Below are 24,949 nucleotides of genomic sequence, written 5' to 3'. Positions count from 1 at the left end.
ATCAATTGGGAGGGTGTAGCGAGGAGGCTCCCCTCCCCCACGCTCCTGAGACAAGGAATAGGCCAGAAGCCCTGCAGCCCCGGGCAGAGGCCCGGCCGCCTATCCCCACCCCCAGGAAGTCAAGGGGCGGGACCTTCAAGGCCCCCTCTGCCTGTCCCCGCCCCCAGGAACTCAGGGGGCGGGACAGGAAGTATAAAAGCCCGGTCCCAGCCCTCAGTTGGGAGGAGGCCGTCGGAGAAGGCAGACGTGGGTGCCTGAGCTCCTGCTGGGCCCGGCTTACCTCATGCCCGGTATCCGGAGAGGTACTGGCCTGACCTCCCCTGGGGCCAGTACCCAGAACAGCGGGCGGAGCCCTCTGATGCTCAGCCTGGGGAGGACTGGGCCGGACCACCCGAACCCCGGGACGCTGAGGACTGGACCGGACCGCCTGGACCCCGGTACCCTGAGGACTGGACCAGACCGCCCGAACCCCGGGATGCTGAGGACTGGACCGGACCGCCGGGACCCCGAGGACTGGACCGGACCTCCCGCCGCTGAGCTGGCTGAGGAACCTATGATCTGGGAACCCCTGATGACACCGGTGAAGGGCAGGTACTCAGGGAGGGGGAGGTTGGAAGCAGCCCGGGGGCGGCTGACTACAGTCAGGCCACAGAAGACCCCGAGCCGATGGCCGTGTGCATCGGCCAGGATCCCCACTGACCACCCCGGTCAGTGTGTTTCGGTGGGAACCCTGCTGCTCACCCAGTCAGCGTGTTTCAGGCCGGATCCCCACTGACCGCCTTAGCGGCGACAGCCACTACTAGGGCCCCGGGCTGGAACGCAGTGGAGTGGGAGGGCCTGCATTCCCCCTGCCACCCCTTAAGGGTGGCAGACTCCCCCCTTCCTTTACTTAACTTGATCGCCTCCAGTTGTCTCTTGCTCTGCCCTGCCCCGAAGGGCCAGAGCCCCTAAACTGCTTCTTGCTCTGCCCTGCCACGAAGGGCCAGAGCCCCTAAACTGCTTCTTGCTCTGCCCTGCCACGAAGGGCCAGAGCCCCTACGCTGCTTGTTCGCCGTCCGCCCTACCCAAGGGCTCGGACTGCAGACTACGTTCGCTCAGCCCCGGCGACCAGGAGCTGAGCCCCGGCCAAGGCCATTACAGAGGGTTATAGGCCCAAGCCCAGGAACACTCTTGGGAGCCAGCTCATCATGTGTATACCGCTGCAAAAGTACAGGTGTTCCACAGGAATCATCCTGAGAAGCCTGCCCCCACAACACACAGGGAGAGGGGGTGGTGGGTGTCAGGCACCGGGTGTCTCAAGCCCACTCCTGCAGGGGTTCCAAGCAGGAGACTTACCTTCTGCATGACCGTGCTTCAAGGACTGATGAGGGGGATACTTGCTGGATGCACTGATCCCTGAAGAGAGGAAGAGTTTATGAGCAGGGGTGTAGCTAAGTTGGGTTGCTGGGTGCACCTCACAGAGTGAAACAAGAGTGCTGGAGCTGGAGGCTTAGTTTTAGAAGAGTTGAGGCCAGGGGGCCTTCCCTTGTGGAAAAATAGGACTCCTTGAGGTTCTGGCATACTGAAGGATTATCTCCCTATGCCTGTTTACAAGCTGGGGCATAGAGCAGATCCAGTGTATCCGTGAGGGGGTCATAGTGGACAGACAATTAAACATGAACTCCCAGTGTGATGCTGTGACAAAAAGGGCTAATATGATTCTTTGATGTATAAGCAGGGGAGTAATCAGGTGATTTTACCTCAGTATATGGCACTTGAGAAGATACTGGAAAACTGCATACAATTCTGGTGTCCATTTAAAAAAAGGATACTGAAAAACAAAAGGATACAGAAGAGCACTACAAAAATGATTCAACGGCTGGAGAAAATGCCTTGCAGCAAGAGACTGAAGAAGCTCAATCTGTTTAGTTTACAAGAAAGAAGATTGAGAGGTGACTTGATTACATTGTATACATACCTTTACAGGGGAAAAATACGAGGTACTAAAGGGCTTTTTAGTTTAGCAGAAAAAGGCATAACAAGAAACAATGGATGAGGGGAGATCAAGCCAGACAAATTCAAATGAGACATTAGGCAAAAATTTTTAACAAAGAGGTGATTAACCATTGGAACAAATTACCAAGGAAAGGGGTGGATTCTCCATCTCTTGATGTCTATAGATCATGAGTGGATGTCTTTCTGAAAAAAATGCTTTAGCCAAACTCAAGTTATTAGGCTCAAAGCAGGGGTAACTGTGAAATATAATGGCCTGTGATATACTGGAGATCAGAATAGATTGCCCCTTTTTGCCTTAAACTCTGTGAATCTATTAAACATTTGCTGCTCTCACCTTGTGAGTGGGTGGCAGGGGGGTCAAAGGAAAACGATAGTACCTTATTAAATATGTGTTGCTCTTCTGATGAATTGAATTGGATTTTATTTAATTTTGTGCCATCTACCACAGGAGGGCGTAGCTGATCTCCAGCTCATCATAACTCCAAAACGTGTCCACTCCATCAGATAACTCAAATTTCTACTGTCTCATGGAACCTCATGCCCAACCCTAGCCTGAATTCACGTTTTTTTCCTTCTTCTACAATTAGATGGGTATCAGTATGAGATTTTATCAGTACCACTCCCTGTACAGAAAATTGCTGTAGAGATGCTTTCTCACACAAGGGGTGGTGGTGGTATATTTGAAGATTGGATTTGGCCACATATTGAAGTGCTTGCTCCATGGGAGCTCAAACTAACTTCAAACTTTCAAGAACAGCTCTCGCTTTTTTACTTTCTTCTCCAATAAGAGTTTGTGCCACTTCTCAAGGCAGTAGCAACTGGAAGGTTGTTACACTAATTTCTATCTGCCCTGTACTCTTTTACAACACCAAAATCCCTCAGCACTTCACACAAAAACACCTGTTTTGCAAGGCCTTTCTCGCAATGTGATAAAACCTTTCTACACAGCAGAAGTGTCCTGCAGTTAGAGATGGAAGAGAAGTCTCTTTCTTAGGTTCTTATATGGCCTCCATCATGGTAGTATCTGAGCATCTTACAATCTTTAATGTGTTTATCCCCACAACACTATGAGAGAGGGAAGGGCTATTAGCTCCACTTTACAGCTGGGGAGCTGAAGCGCAAACAGACAAAACAATTTGTCCAAGGTCACAGAGGAATCTGGTGGAGGAAGCAAGGAATCAAATCCAGGTCTCCCAACTTGAAGGCTAGTGATCAAGCCTCTGGACCTTCCATCTATCCAAACCTCACAACCAAAGACCCACAGAATCTGAAGGAAAACTGATCTACATTTTTGGAACTGCTCCTTCTCTTTACAATGCCATGGGCTAAACAAACCCCCCAGGTTCAAACACTTCCAAACTTTGTTGTGAGGATAGGTTCAAAATTCATAGTTTGTGATATGAGCTCATGTCTAACAATTAGTCTTTGTTTCTTCGGTAATTGCTTGGTGATACCTAATAACTTTATAGTCTGTGCAACTTCCTGCAGATTACTGGGTAGCTATTCTTAGTAGCCATGATTTATTGGTAGGCAGAAGCAATGGAATGTCTCTTCCTCTAAACTATCTGGTCTTTGGCTCTAAACATTCATAAGGTTCGCAGTCAAGGAATGAATTTTTCCTTTCTGTACATATTTTTTGTGGTCTGCATTATCATCTGTAAAGTATAATAAAACACACTGTTGATGTCTGTCTGCAGCTTCCACACCTTTGTGTGGCTTCACCATGTTATGTCCTCTGCCTAGGAATTTCACAATTAAACCACTGCAAATAATAAATTATTCAACCCTGATCCTAAAAACAAAGCTCCAGGGACAATGCTCATGGAAATTGAGAGAATGTGTGGGTGGGTTCTGCATCCCTAGAGTAAAATCAAGGTTCAGGCAATGTGCACCTACTGTTTGGCACAGGAGAGTAGCGGAAGTGTCCTCCTACTTACCTCTTATATGGCTACGGCGATGTGGATCTGCACAGTTCATGGACTTACTCACTGTGTTATCAGCATATCCTGCCTCTAGTCAGTCAGTTGCAAAGAATCACCATAGAGATCTCTGCATTGCATTGGACGTGCAGTCTTTGTGTGTGTTCCCCATTACAGGTGCCCTTGCCTCCCTAACACACCCATTTCTCTGCTCCCTGCATCAGAACTCAGTGCAGGAAACAATCTTGCCCTTTATAAACAATATGCTGGTCCAATATTGAATTGGAAGACCCTATGATTCCAAGCTGCCTACATTCTGAGCATGGCATGGAAACTAAAAGTGACAAACTGGTGGGCATGGGAACTCAATAGAACGTTCTTTGTCAAGGGGTTTAACAGAGTACATATTCCACCATTGTGCCACTTAGACCTTCTTTTTTCATTTTATGCCAACCAAAACAGGACCTCTTTTGTCTTTAGTAACATGAGGCTTGTGTCCAAACCCACAGAGAGAAGATAAACATCAAAACAGTTTCTCCAACAGGATGTGTTTAATTGTCTCTAGACAAAGGAAACACACACACAAAAAAGGACTAAAAACTCTGATACCTCTATTTGCATTCTAAAACCCTCCCTCTTCCCTAAGAGATTCCATTTACTGTACTGATTGCTGTTAATTACTAATTTAAATAAGCATACATCAAATATTATATTACATATTATAGTCTGGCAGAATGTGTCCAAAGACAACAGAGAATCCTGTGGCACCTTATAGATTAACAGACGTTTTGGAGCATGAGCTTTCGTGGGTGAATACCCACGTCGTCTGAAGTGGGTATTCACCCACGAAAGCTCATGCTCCAAAACGTCTGTTAGTGTATAAGGTGCCACAGGATTCTCTGCTGCTTTTACAGATCCAGACTAACATGGCTACCCCTCTGATACTTGACTCGAAAGACAACAACTTCTTTATTCTGACTATTTGGACCTGTATATCAGATAAGGCAAAAAATCTCCTGCTTTCCCCTTATGCTGATCTTTGAGAAGACTTTGAATGGGTGAAATGTCTAAAATACAGAACACCAAAAAATGCATATATCTATATAAATATACACACCAAGCTTAGCATTTTGGGGCAGACCTATGAAAAAGTGTTTTGCACTTTTCCCCAAATGTAACAGAAATATGTAAAAGCTGAAATATTCACAATTAAAGAGTTACTACTGCACATGTCCCTGGTCTAAATTCCCATTTAGATTGAAGCCTATTATCTGCATGTGGTCTGTACTGACAGATAATAGCATCATAGAAATGTAAGCCTGAAAGGGACCTCGAGATGTGATCGAGTCCAACCCCAGGTGCTGAGGCAGGACAAAGAAAACCTAGAGCATTCCTGACAGGTATCTGTCCAGCCTGTTCTTGAAACATCCAATGATAGGAATTTCACAACCTCTCTTGAAAGCCCATTCCAGAACTTAACTATCCTTATAGCTAAAAAGTATTTCCTAATCTCTAACCTAAATTTCTTTTGCTGCAAATCAAATGTGGTTTGTTGTTTAAATACATAAAATCCCATTGTCATAATCAACTTCCCTTTGCCATGAAGAGTACAGTCTATAAAATGCATAATTTACAGTGAAGTGCAAAATCTTAGTATAAGACTTTGAGACCCTTCTTGTCGAGTAATGCTCAATTTTGGGATGTTAGGCCCACAGAGAACAGAGAGAAGAAGAAGAGGGTATGCTGACGGATCAGCCTAAAGCTGGCTTTATAATATTTGTGTGTATAGCTCATGCATGGAGCGCAGTATGCCCTTAGGCCAACAATACTGCTTCAACAAAGAGATCAATTACTTTATAGCTTATGTATTCTTTGAAAGTTACTGAAACATTCATTGTATCATGCACTGTAACAGTAATTCTGTGCTGAAAGAAGTCATGTGGGAACTCCCCACAGTGTCAAGAGGATAATTATTATTTAGTATGAAAGTAAACAAGAGTGTTTTGAGCATTAATTATTTATTCCTAGGAATCCTCGTGATCTCCAAAACTGTTCACACATTGAATTGCATAATATCAGATAGTATTTTAGAATAACAATTATTTTATGTCTGAAAAATGGTCTATATCTGAATTACATTGTTGAGCCTGATTTTGTTTCAAATGTTCAAGTCTTTTGGGTAACGTAAGACTTACTGGTATCAGTGAAGAAAGGGCAAGTGTCCTGACGTAGCAGAGCCTGTATGGTAGGGGTGTTCCTCTGCCATTAGTAATAAGAAAAAGGGGCTCCCAATACATTGATGCTACAGGACAAATAATTATACTGGAATTTAGAAAACAGAAGCTGATCAGAGGAATGCAAAGGCATTTATAGCAGCGACAGTGAGACTTTTCAATCTAAGGGCTTGATTCTGCCATCATTGAAGAGGATAACAAAACTTACACAATGGATTCAGAGGTACAGGATCAGGTCTTAATACTGATACTAATTTCCTAGATGTGTGTAACAAGAATAACTATTAAACAAAATCATTAAATTTAATGGTGATCCTACAATGTTTCCTGACTGTAAGTTATAAGTACTGTGATAGGCCCAGGCCAGTTGGGTACAGCAGAATAGCAGAAGGCAGATATACTGGCCACTGGGTTAACAGTTTTCTGTTCCCTGACTGACCAGAGCAGGGGCTGCTCCAGGCTAATGAGAACACCTGACTCTAATTAACCTGCAAAGAGTCAGGTGAGGCCATTCAGTTAATGTGACCACCTGACTCTAATTAAGGCCCTGCTGATACTAAAAAAAGGGCTCACTTCAGTCAGACAGAGAGGAGCCAGGGGCGAGGAATTGCGGCTGAAGGACTGGTTACTGAAGACGCCCTCAAACCATTGGTAAGGGAGCCCTAAGGTAAGGGTGAAGAAGGGAGAAGCAGGAGAGCTGTGGGGAAGTCGCCCAGGGAAATGTAGCAACTCTGGCAGTGAAAGGTTGGCTGCCAACAACTGCTACCATTAGGGTCCCTGGGCTGGAACCCGGAGTAGAGGGCGGGCCCGGGTTCCCCCCAACCCACCACTACAAGAACATCTCCTGGGAGGGGAAGTCAGGCCCCTGTCAGGACAGGAGGCTGAACAGAGACTGTGGGAGTTCTCTCACCAACCTCCTTGCAGGCCTATGATGAAAAGGGCTCAGTAGACTGTAACCCTGGCCCTAGAGAGAGAAGGGCTATGTGAAGGGTCACAGTGAGCCACTCAGGCTAGCATAAACCGCCTAGAAGCGCAGGACCCACGGGAGCAAGGTCAGAGCTCTGCCACAACACATATGGGGTCCAGAACATGGTTATTATCAACTGAACAATGTGCACCCTCAAGTTGTTACAGAAAAATGTGTTCTCTTTCCAGTAACCTTACATTTCATTTGGCTACTATAAGTCCTTCTACTTTGACTACTGCCCTTAAAACTCCTGAGGCCAGATCCTCAGCCGGTGTATATTGGTTCCACTAAAATCAGCAAAGCTATGACAGTTTATGCCAGGTGAGGATCTGGCCTGATTCAGATGTCCAAAACAAACATGATTGCTTTAATATTTGACCATCCCCTTCCCCATGACCTCATTTATGTTCAACCCTCTCAGTATATCCCCTTGTTCTTTAAGGAAGGCATGTTTTCTCTTAGATGCAAAGTTTATTTAAACTGTCATTCCGCCTAACCACAGATATTAAATACGGAGTGAGGAGGGGTCAGAAGCAAAGGTGGCTATATTTGTTAAGCAATTCTGTATGTGGAGTTCACTATAGCCAGTCAGAGTGCAAGATTTGTATAATCATCATAGTTAAGAAAAGTCCTGTGTTCTGATTGGCTGATGGCTATTAGCCATTCAGAGTACAGGGAGTTGCGTGCTGTACATTGTATTGTATAAAGAATTTATCTACTGAAAGTTACAAACCATATGTCAAGTATTAGACAAAGAAATTTGGGGGATGGGGTTTCTTGGATAGATTTTTGAAAGTTTCAGATCCTTTATAATTTTCCTAAAAGATTTTTTTATTTTTGAGCTGTAAGTCTGAACTTTTAAGAACTGTTTTTTACCGCTTACAGTTAGATATATAGCAGTGCTTCTTCAAGAAAACCTCTTGTCCAATCCAGCAGTCCTTATTCAAGAAACCTCTTAACTCAAAACCTAATTAACTCAAAACAAAAACAAACTTAAAATTAGCTTTTATGAGCTTTTTAAAAATTGAGTTACCTTTATTATTTTATAGTATATTTTACATTAATCAATTCTATTTTGTGCACACTTCCAGATTCCAGCATTACCTATCCATTCTGTACAGTGACATATTTGGCATAAATAATTTCCTCTCCACTGTTTTTTCTCACACACACTATTTTGAAATCAATAATATTATAATTTAATATATACTTGTGAGGAAGCCAATGGCTGTTTGTAAACCTAAGTGAAATGATTTTGGGGTTCTCAGTACATTTTCTGTGGACTGGTATTCACATTGCACAGGTCCTGATCCAATACCTATTGAAGCCAATCGAAAATCTACCACTGACTTCAAAGGGTTTTGGATCAGGCCTAAACCACTGTTAACCTTATCAGTTGCTTAAGCAAATAGATCAATGATTGGAAGAGACTGAAAAATGAAGTCCTTTGCACCTCTACATTTGGCTCTTCCAGTTTAGGGTAGAAATACATGGGACTAGTGTGTATTGCTCTTGCCATGCTGTGTCTCATAGAATATCAGCAGTGGAAAGGACCTCAGGAGATCATCTAGTCCAACCTGTTGCTGAAAGCAGGACCAATACCCAACTAAATCAAGATATTGATGAATAGTTTATTATCTGATCAGGGACTTGAACCCTGGACCCTCAGATTAAAAGTCTGATACTCTACTAACTGAGCTAGCCAGGCTCCTTAAGGCTAGAGGAGAGCAGCCTTTAGGGCTGGCAATTTGGCAACTCTCCTGAGTGTTACAGGCCTCATGTAAAACCACTGAAGTAAATTGAAACACTCTCACTGATTTCAATGGGCTTTGGATTAGACCTTAAAACCACCCACCCAATTATTTAAAAAAAAAAAAGGGTTAAAAATAACCACCTTTTTTAAAATATACCTGGAATATTAAATGAACATTGTTATAAAATATTACAATGAAATTGTTGGTATTACTTCTCCCATGTGTGTTGGTGAGTTCAATACTGTAACTGCCCCTCCCCTCATCTTACTTGAGCCTGGTTCTGAGAGAGCAGTCTTGCAGAGAAATTTGGCTGTGTTGGTAGCCACAGCAACAGGTTTGTGCATCATCACAGCAATCATTTAGTAGTCCCCATCCACTCCCTGCTGTCAATAGACTCTAGCTCCCTACCTGTCATCTTCTTATAGGAAGGTCTGGTTAGTTGCTAACCCCCACTAGTGTTTTCAGGGGCCTACTGTCCCTGCAGTGTCTATTGGGGGTAAACGACAGGCTCTTCTCTGAGGATTTCAAACTGCATTTGACCCCTTTTCCTCTCGATCCCAAAGTCCTGAAAATCACCACTTCTCCAACCTCCAGCCCCTGAATCCCCTCATCTCTCCCTCCCCCAGTCTAATGATACTCATTTTCTGTCTCCCTGACTTTTCCACTCTTCTCCTTTTTCCATCCCTGAAGTTCCATCTCGGGCCTGCAAAATCCCCTTATCTACCCAACATGTGCCCTCCTTTCTTCCCCCTGCTTCTCCCTACAACTTCTCCATTGTGTAATCTCTGCTCTTTCCTCCTTGAGACCCTTGAAGTGGTCTGATACTGACGGTGTGAATCAATAGTTTGTTTCCCTTACTGTTCTCTGTATGATGCTGCATTAAGACATACAGAGCAAGGAATCTATGAGAACTGCAAGGTAGTGCTGGGAAGTGGCCTGGACAGCAGTGTGAGATGACCTCTATGAAAGGAAGGATGGTTGAATGGTTAGGGCCCTAGCCTAAGGCTCAAGAAAACAATTCAATGCCCTGCTCTGCCACAAACGTCTTGAATGACTTTGGACAAGTCACTCAGGGCCAGATTTTCAAAGATATGTTGGCATATAACTCCCACTGAAGTTTAAATACCTCTAAAAGTCTGAGCCTGTCTCTTCCGGTAAGATTCACAAGTGGGATTTAGACTGAGCATTGCAGCGCCTAATTTTTAGGTGCCCTGCCACCAAGTGACATTCACAACCCTGAATTAGGTGCCCAGGCTCCCTGTACAATGCACGGGCAGAATCTGACACCTAAAAAAGGGATTCATTGCAGCTAGAACACTGAGCAGGTAGTTGCCTAAGCTCATTTGTAGGAAATGCTGAAGAGAGGGGTGAGGTCAAATCCCTGCCCCTCAAAGGGAGTTAAGTGCCTTGCTCTACTTGGGATGCACAGCTGTCAACTCTCACCTGGAGTTAGGAACTTAAGCCAGGTCAGTCCTTTTTCAAAAGAAACCAAGAAAAAGCAGCCCCTCTCATACTCTTTTGCCCACTGGTCAGAGCACTCATATAGGAGGTGAGAAGACCCAAGTTCAAATCCTCATACTGCCTGAGCTGAAGAAAGGATTTAAACCCATGCCTCCAACCGGTAGGGTAAGTATCTTAATGATGAGGCTAGGGGGTATTCGGGGGTGAGGTGTTTTAATAGTCAATGGAGCAAGGTCTTAAACTTGGGTCTCTCACCTTCTGCATGAGAGCCCTTACTGCTGGGCTATAGAGTAAATCTTTCTCTCACCCAATGACCATGTAAGTGTTTTATACAATGTAGAACAGCTTCAACAGAAGAGATACCCACCCCAGGATACCTTATAGCCCACTTGGAAGGTGAGAGACCAGGATTCAAACCCCTGCTCTACATTAGGCATAGTGCGGATTTGAACTGAGATCTTAAGCATTCTGGGGGAGTGGACTACCCACTAGCTACAGGAGTGGGAAAGTAGGTACTACCCCAATCTCCTCAGTCCCCTGTGGCTTGCCTGGGTACTGATGCAGTAGATGTGCTCTAAAGTGGCCTCTGAGTGCAACTGCTGAAACAGGCCTCACAGTTAAGATAGGCAGGGGAACATCTATTTTGTGAATCCTGCTGGAGATTAAGTGTGAGTAAGGCATCGAGCTGCTCAGTGGTGTCAGGACTGAGGTGGCTGCGCACATGCCCACTGGCAGAAATTTAGGAGGCTAGGGGACTTTAAGAGTGGAAACTTAGATGCCTATAGGGTTAGATGGCAGCTGACAGGGGGATTTGAGTTCTCCTTGTGAATGCTACCCTCTGTGGCTCAGTTCCCTAGCTGTACGATGGAGACAACAGCACTTCGCTACTTCACAGGGGTGTTCTGAGGATAACTGCTTAAAAATTAAGGGGTCCAGTTACTACAGCAATGGGACCATGTAAGTACCTTAGACATAGAGAAATGCTGACAAGGTAGACCGGCAAGAGTCCTCAGAGCCTGCAGGCAACTAAACAGCATTTATGACACAATGTGGAAAATCTGTACTGTTCTGGCTAAATTGGAACTTATCAAGTGAACAAAGGAGCTTCACCATGAAAAATGTGATATGGTGATTTGGAGAGCCATGCAGATGTAAGTGTCAAAATACTGCTAGACTGTATATTAAGTACAAGGATTCGGACTATCGGCCTCATACCCTTTACACAGATACTGCTCTCCATTCACACCAGCGACTGCCATCAACAGGAATTGCACATACAGATTTATGGCTTTTAGTTTGAATATGAATACTGATGGGGGAAATTTAACCCTCACTATAGAGAGTCTGCTGCTATTTTCAATTATGGTTTCAGTGGCTAATTCCTTTTGCACACGTCTGACACTAAAAGGACTGAAATACTTAAGCAGGCTATGGAAAAGGTCAGAAAGGAAAGTAATATGCAGAAATCTGTACTTTTTAAAAACAGCACAACTTGCCTTTTCAAGATCTTTTGTATTTTGTCTTTAGTTAGGCCTTTGCTATGAAATGGCCTTAACCTTCTTATTATAGTAAGGAAGATTGGGCAAAGGAGTGTAGGTCCTGGAAAGGGCATCAAAGTTGTGAATCACTTAGATCAGGGGCCCCCAACACAGTGCCCGTGGGCGCCATGGCACCCACCAGGGTGTCTAAGCGCACCCATGTACTGGCCAGCGGACGAGCATCCGCCGAAATGCCACCGAAATTCAGCGGCATTTCATCAGCGATGCCTCTGAATGACACTGCTTGCTGCCGACAAACAGCTTCATCCAGAGGTGTTGCTGCCGAAATGCCGACTAATTTTGGCAGCATTTTGGCGGATGCTCGTCTGTCGCCAGTCCTCCATGGCTCGTCTTCTGGCGCCCACCAGATGAAAAAGGTTGGCGACCACTGACTTAGATGCTATGGTAATAAGGGTAATATAAATACCAAACACAGGTAGACATGACATTTTCAAAAACAGTATCTATTTTTCCACTTTAATTCAATTGAATTTTATTTTAATACACCTGTTCAAAAAGAAATACTCTTGGGCCTGCTGGGTTGTGTTGTGTATGGAGATATGTAACTCTGAGAGGTTGCTGGAACACAGTCTGTCTGGGTGTATGGAAATTCTACTCTAGTCTATTATCTGTTTTTCAAAAGCCAACACTGACATTTTTGCTAAAAATGATAATATACCCGCAAGATATGGTTTGGTTATTGGTGTGTTGTGTTATTTTTTTAAGTGAATCCTCAGTGTACAAATTTCAATCTGCTTGTTTCTGAAATATTTCTTCAGCTTTAGAAGGAGGAAGCAATTTGCCCCTGTTCTTGTTCTCCAGGAAATAGCCAGGGACTTCCACCATAATGTACACAGGGCTAAATTATTCCATCTATTATATCTATTTAACCCTGTTGATATTAGTCGGTTAACAGGGGCATAACTGAGGGCAGATTTTTCTAACATAAGTTGCTAGTGTTGACAGTTGCTGCTGCCAGGAGCTGGGTCCTATTACTGAAGCACTGGGTAGACTTTATTAGGAGATCCTGCCTTCTGCTTGTTAACTGTCTGTCACTTACAGGTTGGGGAAGGTCAGCTAGAGATTTTTCCAGAAAAGGTGAATTCCTCTTGCTAAAATAGTCTAGTGCATTCCTCTTGCTAAAATAGTCTAGTGCTGGAGTTAAAGTTAGAGTCAAACACAAGCCTAATGGCTAGCCCATGAACAGTGCTTATGTACTTTTTCCTCCCAGTGTAATAAATTCAGCCAAACTGGAATAATGAATTTTCCCTCATTTTCTGTAGACCTGGTCCTTGCAGACAGTCTGAGGAATACTTACTTATAATAACAGCAGTTTCCTCATGAATAGCCACTTAGAATTCATCCAAGAAAAGAGCAGCCCCAAAAGGAAGAAAAAAACTTTCCACAGCAAACTACTAAACATAAAACTATTGCTTTAGGGCCACACACTCCCTCCCTTCATTCCACCACAGAGAGGTGCCTGGCTCCTCAAAAGAAGAATGTTGTTGCAGTGGCTTGCTTCTCCTATTTATTACCTGTGGATACTTGTGTTCAAAAATCAGTATTTGGCCCTATATGAAATGAATTTCATGGATTCACCTATGTCCTCAGTGGCTCTTTGCCCACAGCAGAAAAGCCACCACATGTTTGAATACAGTTGGCAGTTTCAGCCCATTATTGAAATAGAAAGTATTTCACAAGCCAAGACTGGGGTATTGGCAGAGCTGCATGTGATAGGCTTTTACTTACATAAACATCACACACACATGGATTTTTCCCCCTTTAAAATGCATGAATTATTGAGATGTTTGAATCTTTTGGGTCCATGTAAATAGTTTTTCCATCCTTAAAGGAAAAATAAACATTAAAATAGTTAAGCAAATATGTCCACTTTGCTTTGAAGTGGGGTGGAAAGTAGAAAGATGCAGTTAATCAAATACTTCTACATGGGTCAAAGGTTGCAGAGCATCCTGCAGGCCTTATTGGTATTTTTCTTTAAAGCCTAAGGGGCCTGATTCTGTATTCCTTGTGTACCCAAAATTCTCACTGAATTCAATGGGAGTGCATAAGGAATGTGGGATAAGGCCTTGAATAGCTAACCATATAGTCCATTTCGACTCTGATATTGCAAAGGCTTACACATTAGCTTAACTTTATGCCCCATGAGCAGTCCAGCTATACACACAGTGTGCATAAGTGTTTGCAAGATTTGGCCTTATTGTGTTTTTTGAAAACAAACAAAACTTTCCATGGCTACCTAGGACTTCATGGTTGCCACAGTGCTGCACACCATGATTACTCAGGACTTCACAAAGTTAGATAATCAGTTAGGACCCGAATCCATCTGCTCCAATAGCACAGAACTATGTTGTTAGTATACGGGGCCTATGACACAGGTAAGCAGTTTTGATTGCATCTACCAGACAGCACTAGTATGAACTTGTCTTTTTCTTTCTCTCTTGTACACATGCGCACACATACTTTCTCTTTATCCAGTTCTTAGCAGTATGTTCAGAACTAATGTAAAAAATATATCCCACACTTTCCCCCCATTTTTATACAGTAATGGAATAGAGATGGCATTTTTACTGATACTGTACTTTATACCAGTAGACCCAGTCTGATGGTGTCAGTTAGGTCACAGGGAAGGTAGCTGCCTTTCAGTTGTATGGTAAAGCAGACTTCCAAAATATTTCTAAAAAGATATCACAAGTATGTTAGTGAAAACACTTGTGTTGCAAATAGACTTAACTCCAAATTCTTCCAGTCTTGTCCTCCTAAATGCTTTCAAACTGTAGCTGCATTTCCTGTGAACTAACCTATATTATCCTACTACCAAAAATGAAGTGTATTATTCATCCTTCTTTTTATAAAATTTAAGGCCCTTTAAAAAATCCCTGATCATGATTTATGCTTCCATATTTGTAACTAAATGTAACAATTAAAATAGCTTTCATGCTGTATTGCAGATTTCCTTTAAAAACTGCTGTGTGTGCATGCTCTCCATTTGCTCCCCATCGTGTTAAAGGAAGCGAAGGGTAAAGCTCACTTTATTTCAACCCTGGCAGGATAGTCATAAGAACTGAGAGCTCAATCCTGCAGTCCTTATTCAAGGAAATGACCCATTTATTTAATATTTTCTCTGAGAAAAGACTGGATTTAGGTATTTTTCCCCGTTATGTAAATATTATGGTATGATTTTTCTTTGTAATAATGCTGTTAATTTATTTTTCAGATATAGCATTGCAAATCAAAAAAGCAAATATACCAAACAACTACAGAACACATTGACACATAGCAGTATATTTCTTTTTTGTTTCCAGAGAATATAGTTTTGCAATTTCAGCATTTTACAAAGAATGGGCAAGATCCTCAGTAAATCAACATAATTTCAATGGACCAAGTCATGCTGATTGACATCAGCTAAACATCTGGTCCCATATTTAGGTACTTGTGTATGCACTATATAATTTTTAAATGTATGAATGCATTTTATAAAAAGTTTTCTAAACATATAGAGGTGCCACTTTATACTACAAGTACCAGGCTTGCAAAAATTCACATTTTCAATCAATGCTGTTAAAAAGCAAATTTGATTTTAGGTTCAGACCTTGTACAACAGATTTCATTTTTTCAGGAGGAATCTGTGTATATCATAGTTCATAACTGAAATGCAGTTATGTTCTAGTCCAACAGGCATTATTTTGGGAAAGTTCTATGCTCTGTGTTATGCAGGAGTGTAGACTAGATGATCACAGTGGTCCCTTCTGGCCTTATAATTCATGAATCTACACAGCCATAATTTCAGTTGTGTTGATGGGTACCACTAGAATTATACTCTTTTTTAGTAAGTAAAAAGCTCACAATTGAGAATATACAGGCTACATGTAAAAGAAATTATTACCTCCTGTTTATATTGTGGAACATTTGCTGCCATACTGGAATGGTTGCTATAGTAGTGAAAGTTCTTGGAAGGTTTAAAATCAACTCACCTATTTTAGATTTTTTTTTTAAAGGAAAAACTAAGGGAAACTCTTGAAGTAACATTTTCCTCCCTTCCAAGAAACTCTTCACGTTTTCTTGGAATATGAACACATAATTAAGGGAGAGATGTTAGTACTCTTATGATGAGTAAGTCAATGGGACTACTACAGGAGAAAAACTTATGATGAGTAGAAGACCTATCAGAATCTGACCCTATAATATTAACATTTGAATGCCAATGCCATGCATCAAAATTATAACATGAACTGTGTATTCTATACACTTTTTGCAGATTTGGAAATCCTGAGGATGCTTTGATAAGCAAGGGCTTTTCAATCAATATTACAATGAGCTTAATTATCTCTCTTCTGATATGTGGCTCATTAAATTGAAGATCCAGTTTCTGCTCTCAGGTAAACCAATATAAATCCAGAATAATTCTATTGACTTCAAAGGAGTAACTCTGGATTTATGGCAGTATAACAAAGCACAATTTAGCCAAAAGTGTGTTAACATTTTTCACACATGTACTTTAGCCTGCTTAGTTACAAACCAGTCAAAAATGTCCCTCCAGTAAAACAGGAATATGAAAGATCTGCAAATAATTTTCATAACCAGTTGTCAGAAATCAGTTAGTCAACAATACAATAGAAATGAAACAGAAGAAACATGTGTAAACCAGCTGATTATAATGAATTTGGTATATAAGAGCATCCCGTTGTAAATCATACCAGTTTCGCCCCAGCTAATTATACTTTATAGGCTGAATTCAGCCTAATTTAGAAGAGAAGCACCAAATGAAACAGTATATACTTCCATACACCAAAACTCATGTCAAAAAATGAAGAACTCTTACCTAGCATGCAAACGCATTTGGCATTCTGATCGGGACTATCAAATGAGATTTCTCCACACCTCTGAAAAGAAAAAGAGGGACATATTTAATGTGAGACCCCTGTGGCAATGTTTCTAAAACTTGTATATCTGAGTTCTCTTCCGCCTTTCTTCCCCAGCACTGGTAAGATACAGAGATCCATAATTCAAGGGCAGATGGCATGGTCAGAAGGCTTTCTGGTAGCCCAAATTTTAGGATGCGAAAACAACAATCCGCTTATATTGAGTAAGGATGGGTAATTCATACATCTCATTCTCTTGCTGTAAGCACAGTCTTAACTGCCTGTTTGCAGGGAGGACTGACAGCAGAACTGGGTAGAAAATGAATCTGACTTCTTGGTTAGTTCAAAGTATTTTAATTTCAAGTTCTGGTATGAAAAATAGATGGGACACTTGGTAAAATGGCACTCATGGAGCTCCTGCCTGGAGTCTCATCCTAAAATGCACTAAGCATAAGACTTTGCAGGTCCACTCCCACTCACCAACACTGTCTCAAAGCCAGGAGGATACGATATGGGATGGTGCAAAAAAAAAAAAGTGTCAAAAAGCAATGCCTTCTCTGCTGTGCACAAAGAAGTAACAGAGAAAATGGCTTAGCACCTCATTTCTTGGGAAGACATGAGTCAGGTGAGAACTTCAACTGCCTTGGATAAATATTGATGCTTTTCTGCATCTCCGAATTTAACCCATTGTATAGTGTACTTAAAATTGATTAATGGACAGGGGAACTCTAGTTAGAAAAGAATGACAGATCTTGTCAAAGCCTCTTTAAAAAGAATAAATTGGGGGATAGAACATAAGATGGATAATTTTAAACAAGAGGTAGAAACAGTTTCTAAAGGAACCACAAGGTACCTGCTCGCAAATAATAATACAGTAGTTTTTTAGTTGTGTTGAACATAAGCTCTAAACAAAGGAACATCTCTAATAAGTAGTTTGTTACCATACATTAATTTGTTTATATTCTGAGAAACCAAGAATACTTTTATATCTCTAAGACTGTAACATCTATGGGTAAAAAATGTGTTTGTAAAGCACAATTAAATTACAGCACTACATATATGAGTTTTATTATTAATGAATAATCTACATAGTTTTCTTGGCATATGTTGCATGTAATATGGTTTATATTTTTAAGGATTCTGTTCAGACTTTCACTCACTCTCTTATTTAGGAGGAAATTGGTTTTCATATTCATGAGAGCATAATTTACAGAAGTCAATGTGAAAAAGACAAATTTTTGTCCAATGACTTCAGGGCTGTTAATGGGCCACTTTACCTTGAAGGGTCCATTAGGATATATGCTAACTACTTAAGCCTACACTATAAATGTACCTCAGTGTAACTACGTTGCTCAGGGGGTGTGAAAAATCCACACCCCGAGCAAGTATACCTCTTGTGGCGGTGGATTAACTATGCCAACTGGAGAAGCTCTCCTGTCAGCATAGTAGGGTCTGCACTCAGCACTACAGCAGTGAAGCTGAAGTGTTTTAAGTGCAGATCTGTCCTGAATACCTTTCCCAGACCTGAAGAAGAGCTCTTTGTAGCTCAAAAGCTTGTCTCTCTCACCACCAGAAGTTGGTCCAATAAAAGATATTATTTCACCCACCTTGTCTCTCTGAATTTTCAAGTAGTGATTTAAAGCGAAGTACATTTTCTTTCTTATTTTTATGTAAATAAAGATAGTTTCTGTCCTCTTACCCTAATAGTTATATATTATCTATAATATGCCTTACAAAGTTTACAATTTATCAATAATAGAGTTACAAAAATAATTAATCCTCATGACAACTCTGTTAATGTGAGGATTATTACCCCTATTTTTCATATCTGAAAACCAAATCATAAGATTTATGCAATTTACATAAGGCCGTAATGGAAATGAGTATCAGAATCAGGAATGCCTGGTCTTGTTGCAATATGCTCTCTGGTCCCCTGCATGGATATCCATGTCATTTTAAACTTAAACTGGTAAAAGTTTATAATGCTGCGAATACACTGGTGCATCTTATGGGTTTGATTCAAATCAGTGGAAAGATTCCCATCAATGTCAATGGTGATTGTGCTGGGCCCTTACAAATAAATAGGTCTCATTCCATGTCACTCAGCTCCAAGTCTGTGCCCATAGTCTTAACTATGGGCAAAATTAAGAATTAAACCATAAGCCAGTGTCAAATACCACAGAAGCAATAGTGCACAATGTAACCCTGTTCACCATATTTTGTTGTTCTAAATATTTTATACTTTGTGTGCTCTGCTCCCAGGAGCACTGACACTAGAGTATATAGAAAAGCAGAAGTTCATATTACTGAGCAGTTTTGGCTAGCCTCTCAGAGTATGTCTTCTTCTGCTTTCTTTCCAGTTTAATTTCCTTTAACCTTTTCAGTACCTGTACCATTTTCTCTTGTGTAAATGGAAGTGATTAGTACCTTCCTATCAAAGTACATTTTATTGTTTCACAGTCAGTGACAGTTATAGCAAGAATCCAAAACATCAAGTAAAAAGTAAACAAGGCTTAAGATAATACAGAACAACAGCATCAAACATTTGTGACCTGCCATTTTTACACTCTTCTTCGCTTCCCCCACACCAAAATAAAAAAAACAAACAAGCAAACAAAAGCCCCACTCCCATACACAACCACTTCATATATCAGTGCATCTAAATAAAGCAATCTAATGCCCTATATTTACCCTCCCTAGCAGCCAGCCCTGTTCTCCCAAAAGATTTCAAAAGACAGCACTGGTATTTCAGAGTAAATTATCAGAAAGCTCCCCCACCAGCTCATCCACAGCAGACTCAGAAATTTTCTCTGTTCATTATGGAACCAAATAATCTTCCAATTCCTTCTTTTCGCTCCAAGATCAGAATGTTCATTCATACGGAGGCAGTGGCATTGGAACAATTTTTCTAGTAGGGGTACTGAAAACCACTGAACAAAACTGTAAACCCTATATATGATGGAAACTACTGCACCCCCAGTGGCCGTAGTTCCAGCATCACATTATGCTGGTAATTTAACAAAGTGCAGCAGAGCTAAATGGAACTGTAATAGGGTGTACTCACCTCTTGCGAGCACCCCTCTGTCTCAGTGCTTGTGCCTGTTCTTTCTCTCTCTCTCTCTCTCTCTCTCTGTTTGTGATGGGTCTTTGGTGACTCAGCCCTCCTGCCAAGTCACACACAGTCTGTCTGTGTGATAAAGCAAAGCAAACCCCTTTGCAGGTATAAATCCAACAGGGGATCTATTTCAGCACCCTCTGTAAGGTCTTTCAATCTGCAGCCCTATCCTGGGGCTTACTCTTCAATCAGTTCAGCATGGCCTATCACACTACACGGGTCCAAACTGTCTCTCAGCCCCTTCTGGGTTCCCTCAAATTAGCCCTGCCTGATGTGGGGCCACCACCCCCAGGACTCCCTCCCTGGAGATTTCACATCTCTGGGCCTTTCTGGCCTAGGGTGATCAGATGAGAGGAAGAAAATATCGAGATGCTGATGGAGCAAAAAACAACAACAATGGAGTATGAAATATCGGGAACTTCTGTTGGGATGAGGGACAAACTCCTAAATATTGGGACATCTGGTCACCCTATTCTGGCCTTAGCTCTTCAGCTGGGCCCTTAAAAAAGTTCAGTTCCCTTTCTGGGGTACAAAGTCCAGACCACTTTCCCAGTGGCTGTTGGGGAGAAGGGACCTGGGTTTGCCTTCTACTTCAGATCCCATCCCAGGGACCCTATAGATAGCAGCCATTGACCATATCCCTTTAAATACATTATGTTGCTGCTATGATTCCCTGGGCTACTTCCACATGGTTCCAGCACATTCTTCACCTTACCTCAGGGCCTTGTACTGATGGAATCCCAGCAGCCAGCCCACAGCACTATCCACTCTCCTCCAGCTCTAGCAAGGAAGTAATCTCACTGCGGCCCTGCAGCTCTTCTTATACTAGCTTGCTGGGCCCTGATTGGCTGCTTCCCATACAGCCGCTCTGGGTAGCTTGGAGGACCTCTCCAATGTCCTTTTCCAGGGTGGGGTGTGCCAGAGCCACAAGGCTCCAGCAGCAGGGGCTGAAGGCCTCATCCACCCTGTCACAGGAACATATCCATGTCCCCTAAAATATTCAAGCTCCTGTCATGTCCCATATCTCATTTACATTTTCCACTTGTGACCCATAGGAAGACATGTCCGTTCAAATTAGCCCTAATGTAGAGATGTACCTGTCTTACCACAATCAATGGAATCACAACAGGACTGATTTAGGGCTTGGCTACATGGGGAAAGTGATTAGAATAGCTATTCTGGAATAACTTATTCTATAATGGCTATTCTGAAATAGCTTCTTGTGTGGATACTCTGTTCTGGAACAAATGTGATTATATTCCAAAATAATTACTCCACTTTGAAAGTGCACTAGTTATTCCCAAATAAAGATTCTTTTTTTTTAAAAGAGAGTGTCTACTGTCCATATGGAATACTAATCTGGAATAGTTTATTCTGCATTAGTTATTCTGGTCAATTTTCCCATATAGACAAATCTGGAGGCCAATTTTGTTTGAAAAAGTCAACTAAATCCTCTATTTACAAGTTGCTGAGGCAACAATGTTGCTAAATTCATTAGCATTTTACCTTGGTTAGCCTTTCTAGCTTGAACTTCCTCACATCATTCGATAATCATTATAATCAAACTCTTTTCTAACCAATAAGGGACATTAGTACTACATATCTCATATCCGTTGGGAACACTGCCAAAAATAATTAATTATTTTCTCATCAATTTTTGCCATGGGGTTACCAAAAGTTGTTTACTAACCTAATGGATATGCTTCTTTTTTTTCTACTGCTAGTGAAGAAATAGCATGTTGTGTATCTTCTATGGAATGAGAAACTTTCTCTCTGAAATCCTTTCTTGTTGACTTGTAGTTCACCTCGTCTGTTATGCATGAAATAGATCATACATATCTATTCAGATTTGCTCTGCACATCAGTTTTTTTAGGTGCATTATTGAAGTTAAAAGCATAAGCTGCAATTAAAAACATAATGAAAGAGGATTAAATAAAAATCTCTGTCCTCAAAACTTTCTCAACATAAGTAATATCATAATTAGATGGAGTTTGATTTGGGGTTGGGAAAGACTGCTATTGCATATAATTATTACAGGGTGTCCCACAATAAGATTTTGTATGGAGGTGTTGAATTATTCTGCTGACTCATTCTAGGAGACTGGGCGAGTCTTATTTGAATTAATTCAAGCAGAGAAGTAGGAGAATAGACAGGATGTCCTACAGGAGAAGCCTTGAAAATAAGCCAGTCTGGGAGAAAGTTTGGGCAATGGTCTATGTTGAACTGTTTAAAAGTACTGACCTACTCAAGGTAGAGCTGATCAAAAATTGGAATTTCCATCCATGGATTGGGCTGCACAGCCAGATTACAACTCCCATGATGATGCACATGTGACTTATGTTGCACCACCACCACCACCGTTCATCTGGAGGGGAATAGGGGCATGTGGCACCCCACTACAATTCTCATGAGGCACCCAGTAGTGCAAGTGGACACAAATTAATGTTGAGCTGACCCAAAATTAAATATTTTGATTCAGTTCAACAACCTAAAATGTCATTTGGGTGAACTTGACCTGAAATGAAGTATTTTGTTTTGAAAATCGAAAAAATGTCAGCAAAGTTGAAAATTTTGATTTTGGGGGAAACTGCTATTTTCCATCCAAAAACATTCTGACAATTTCCTGACCTGCGCTGACCCCCTTGGGACATTGTTATTTAAGTTATGCTTCTGGAGACAGAGGGTGAAATCTTCACCCCATTTAACTCCATGAGGGCATGCATGTCTACTCATACAGCTCTGGAGCGGTGCAGTTGCACTGCTGCAGCGCATCTGGTGAAAACACTCTGTGCAGATGGAAGAGAGCTCTCTCCTTGGTATAGAAAATCACCTCCACAATCAGCAGAAGCTGTCTGCTGGAGAAGCATTCCTGCCTACATTGTGTTGTGCACATGAGCACTTATGTCGATGTAATTTATGTCGCTCAGAGGGGTGGTTTATTCATACCCCTGAGCAACATAAATTATGCTGACTTAGATTTAGTGTAGACATAGCCTGAGTGTGTTGCCATTAATTACACTGCAGCCACGATTTCACAAAAAGACTATACGCAAATCACAGGAAAGGGATGAGTTTTGGACAGCACCTCAGTCAGGCAACCACAGGGGGACTCTATCTATTCACAAGGATATATGTAAAGTACTGCACAATATCCTTGGCAGGTGTAAACTGGTGTAGTTCCATTAAAGTCAATGGAATTACATCAATTTACACAAGTTGAAGATCAAGCGATAACCCAGTGAAAATTGTATTGTCTTTGAGAATTTTTGCTTATTTTTTTCTAAGCCTTTCAGACACTATTGTTATGTTCCACACATATTGACATAAGCACAATATATATATATTTAGGAGGTGTATCCTCAGTAAGCTAAGCTTACTCAATATTTTCCAAGAATTCATTTGATTTTTTCTCGACAAGGTAATACACTCTGCTCCTTGCAAGAGCAGAGGGAAATGGGTAATGCAGAACAACATTATTTGGTTAAAAAGCTTACCTTTTTTATTCATTTCCCCATTTCACCGTACTGCATATTTCTCACTGACAGATTTATGGATAAAAATGCAGAATTTAATCTATTTTGATGCCAAAATAGACAGAAAGCTTCTGTTCTATGGAAAACTATGGGGGGAATGGGACTGTCTCTGAAGCAATAAACGGTTCTTTTATTTCTTTTTCTCTTTTACCGTGGTTGTTTCTCATTTAAACTTTCCTGGCATTTTGCAGGCAATAAAAAAAGGGAAAAACCAAAGATTTCCCCCTTTTAAAATGTACAACCCTAATCCTCTCCATTATAGAAATGCTCTAGTTTATTTATATATAAACACTTATACAGACACTAGCAATTCAACCATCTGTGAGGCTCTGTCAGGGTGGTAAAACAGCTACTTGCATAAAAGGAGGCTAGAACTCTTCATTTGCTTTAAAAACAGCTGGCATTTTGTATAAATGTATTAAAATAAAGGTTATAGTAATTTCAGTAAGGGTCAGAGTTAGTGGTCCTCTGGCATGGGTTCTCTTCAGTTATGTTTCTAAAACTGCCTGAAAATAGGAGGTTGCATGATATTCCTAGGTTTAAGTGATGAGCAAAAAAGCAAGCAAGATGTGAGTCAACATCAATGCTGAGAAAATATAGGAACATAGGAAATGCCGTACTTGTCAACCCTTTGGTCCAGCTAGTCCTGTATTCTGTTTCTGCCAGTGGCCAGATGCTTCTGAGGATGATGCAAGAAACCCTGAAGATATGGAGTAATCTTCCCCCTGTGAAAGTCTAATCCTAATCCCTAACAAATAAGAGATTGGTTTAAGGCCTGAAGCACAAGGTTTTATATCCCTTTTAATCCCAGTGATTATTTTAACTCTTTTTGTTTTTATCCATATAAATGTCAACAAACCCTATCCGAACTTTGCTAAATTCTCAGCCTCAATGACATCCAGTGGCAGTAAATCCTGCAGTCTAATTATGCATTGTGTGACAAAGTATTTCCTTGTATCAGGAACCAGGTGTGACGGATTCAGTCAGAGACCCCCTTGGGACTGTCACCTGACATGCTGGAATTACCTCTGAGCCCATCTTCCCTGCCAGCTTGGGATTCCAGAACCCTGCCTTGTGGAGTCAGACACACTAGCCTGCTGCAACACAGACCCAGGTCTAATCCATGCTCCCAAAGCTGCAGACTTTAATCAAAAACCACTCAGCAGGTCACCTCTTTCCAGCACCCAGACACCCAGCTCCCAATGGGATCCAAACCCCAAATAAATCCGTTTTACTCTGTATAAAGTTTATACAGGGTAAACTCATAAATTGTCCGCCCTCTATAATACTGATAAAGAGATATGCACAGCTGTATTAATCACTTACTCTGGGTTTACTAATAAAGAAAAGTGATTTTATTAAGTATAAAAAGTAGGATTTAAGTGGTTTCAAGTAATAACAGACAGAACAAAGTAAGTCACCAAGCAAAACCAGGCAAGTCTAAGCCTAATACATTAAGAAACTGTTTACAGGTAAAATCTCACCCTCAGAGATGTTCCAATAAGCTTTTTTCACAGACTAGACTCCTCCCTAGTTTAGGCCCAATCCTTTC

The 24,949-nt window shown here is 41.5% G+C and overlaps 1 protein-coding gene and 1 non-coding gene across 2 annotated transcripts in view; both read right to left on the bottom strand.

The window, feature by feature from the left end:
- PDE7B (phosphodiesterase 7B) overlaps positions 1-24,949 on the bottom strand; it is a 289,123-nt gene that overhangs the window by 182,216 nt on the left and 81,958 nt on the right. Inside the window, exon 2 of the mRNA XM_032770233.2 lies at positions 16,709-16,769. Within this exon, the coding sequence (XP_032626124.1) occupies positions 16,709-16,769 (61 nt within the window). The remainder of the gene's footprint in view (positions 1-16,708; positions 16,770-24,949) is intronic.
- Positions 8,751-8,823, bottom strand: TRNAK-UUU (transfer RNA lysine (anticodon UUU)). The gene has a single exon. It is a non-coding gene; the product is annotated as a tRNA-Lys (tRNA).

The sequence above is a fragment of the Chelonoidis abingdonii genome, chromosome 3, assembly GCF_003597395.2.
Source record: "Chelonoidis abingdonii isolate Lonesome George chromosome 3, CheloAbing_2.0, whole genome shotgun sequence".
Taxonomy (NCBI): Eukaryota; Metazoa; Chordata; order Testudines; family Testudinidae; genus Chelonoidis; species Chelonoidis abingdonii.
Note: the sequence above shows the minus strand (reverse complement) of the source record. Positions and strands in the feature narration are given on the sequence as shown.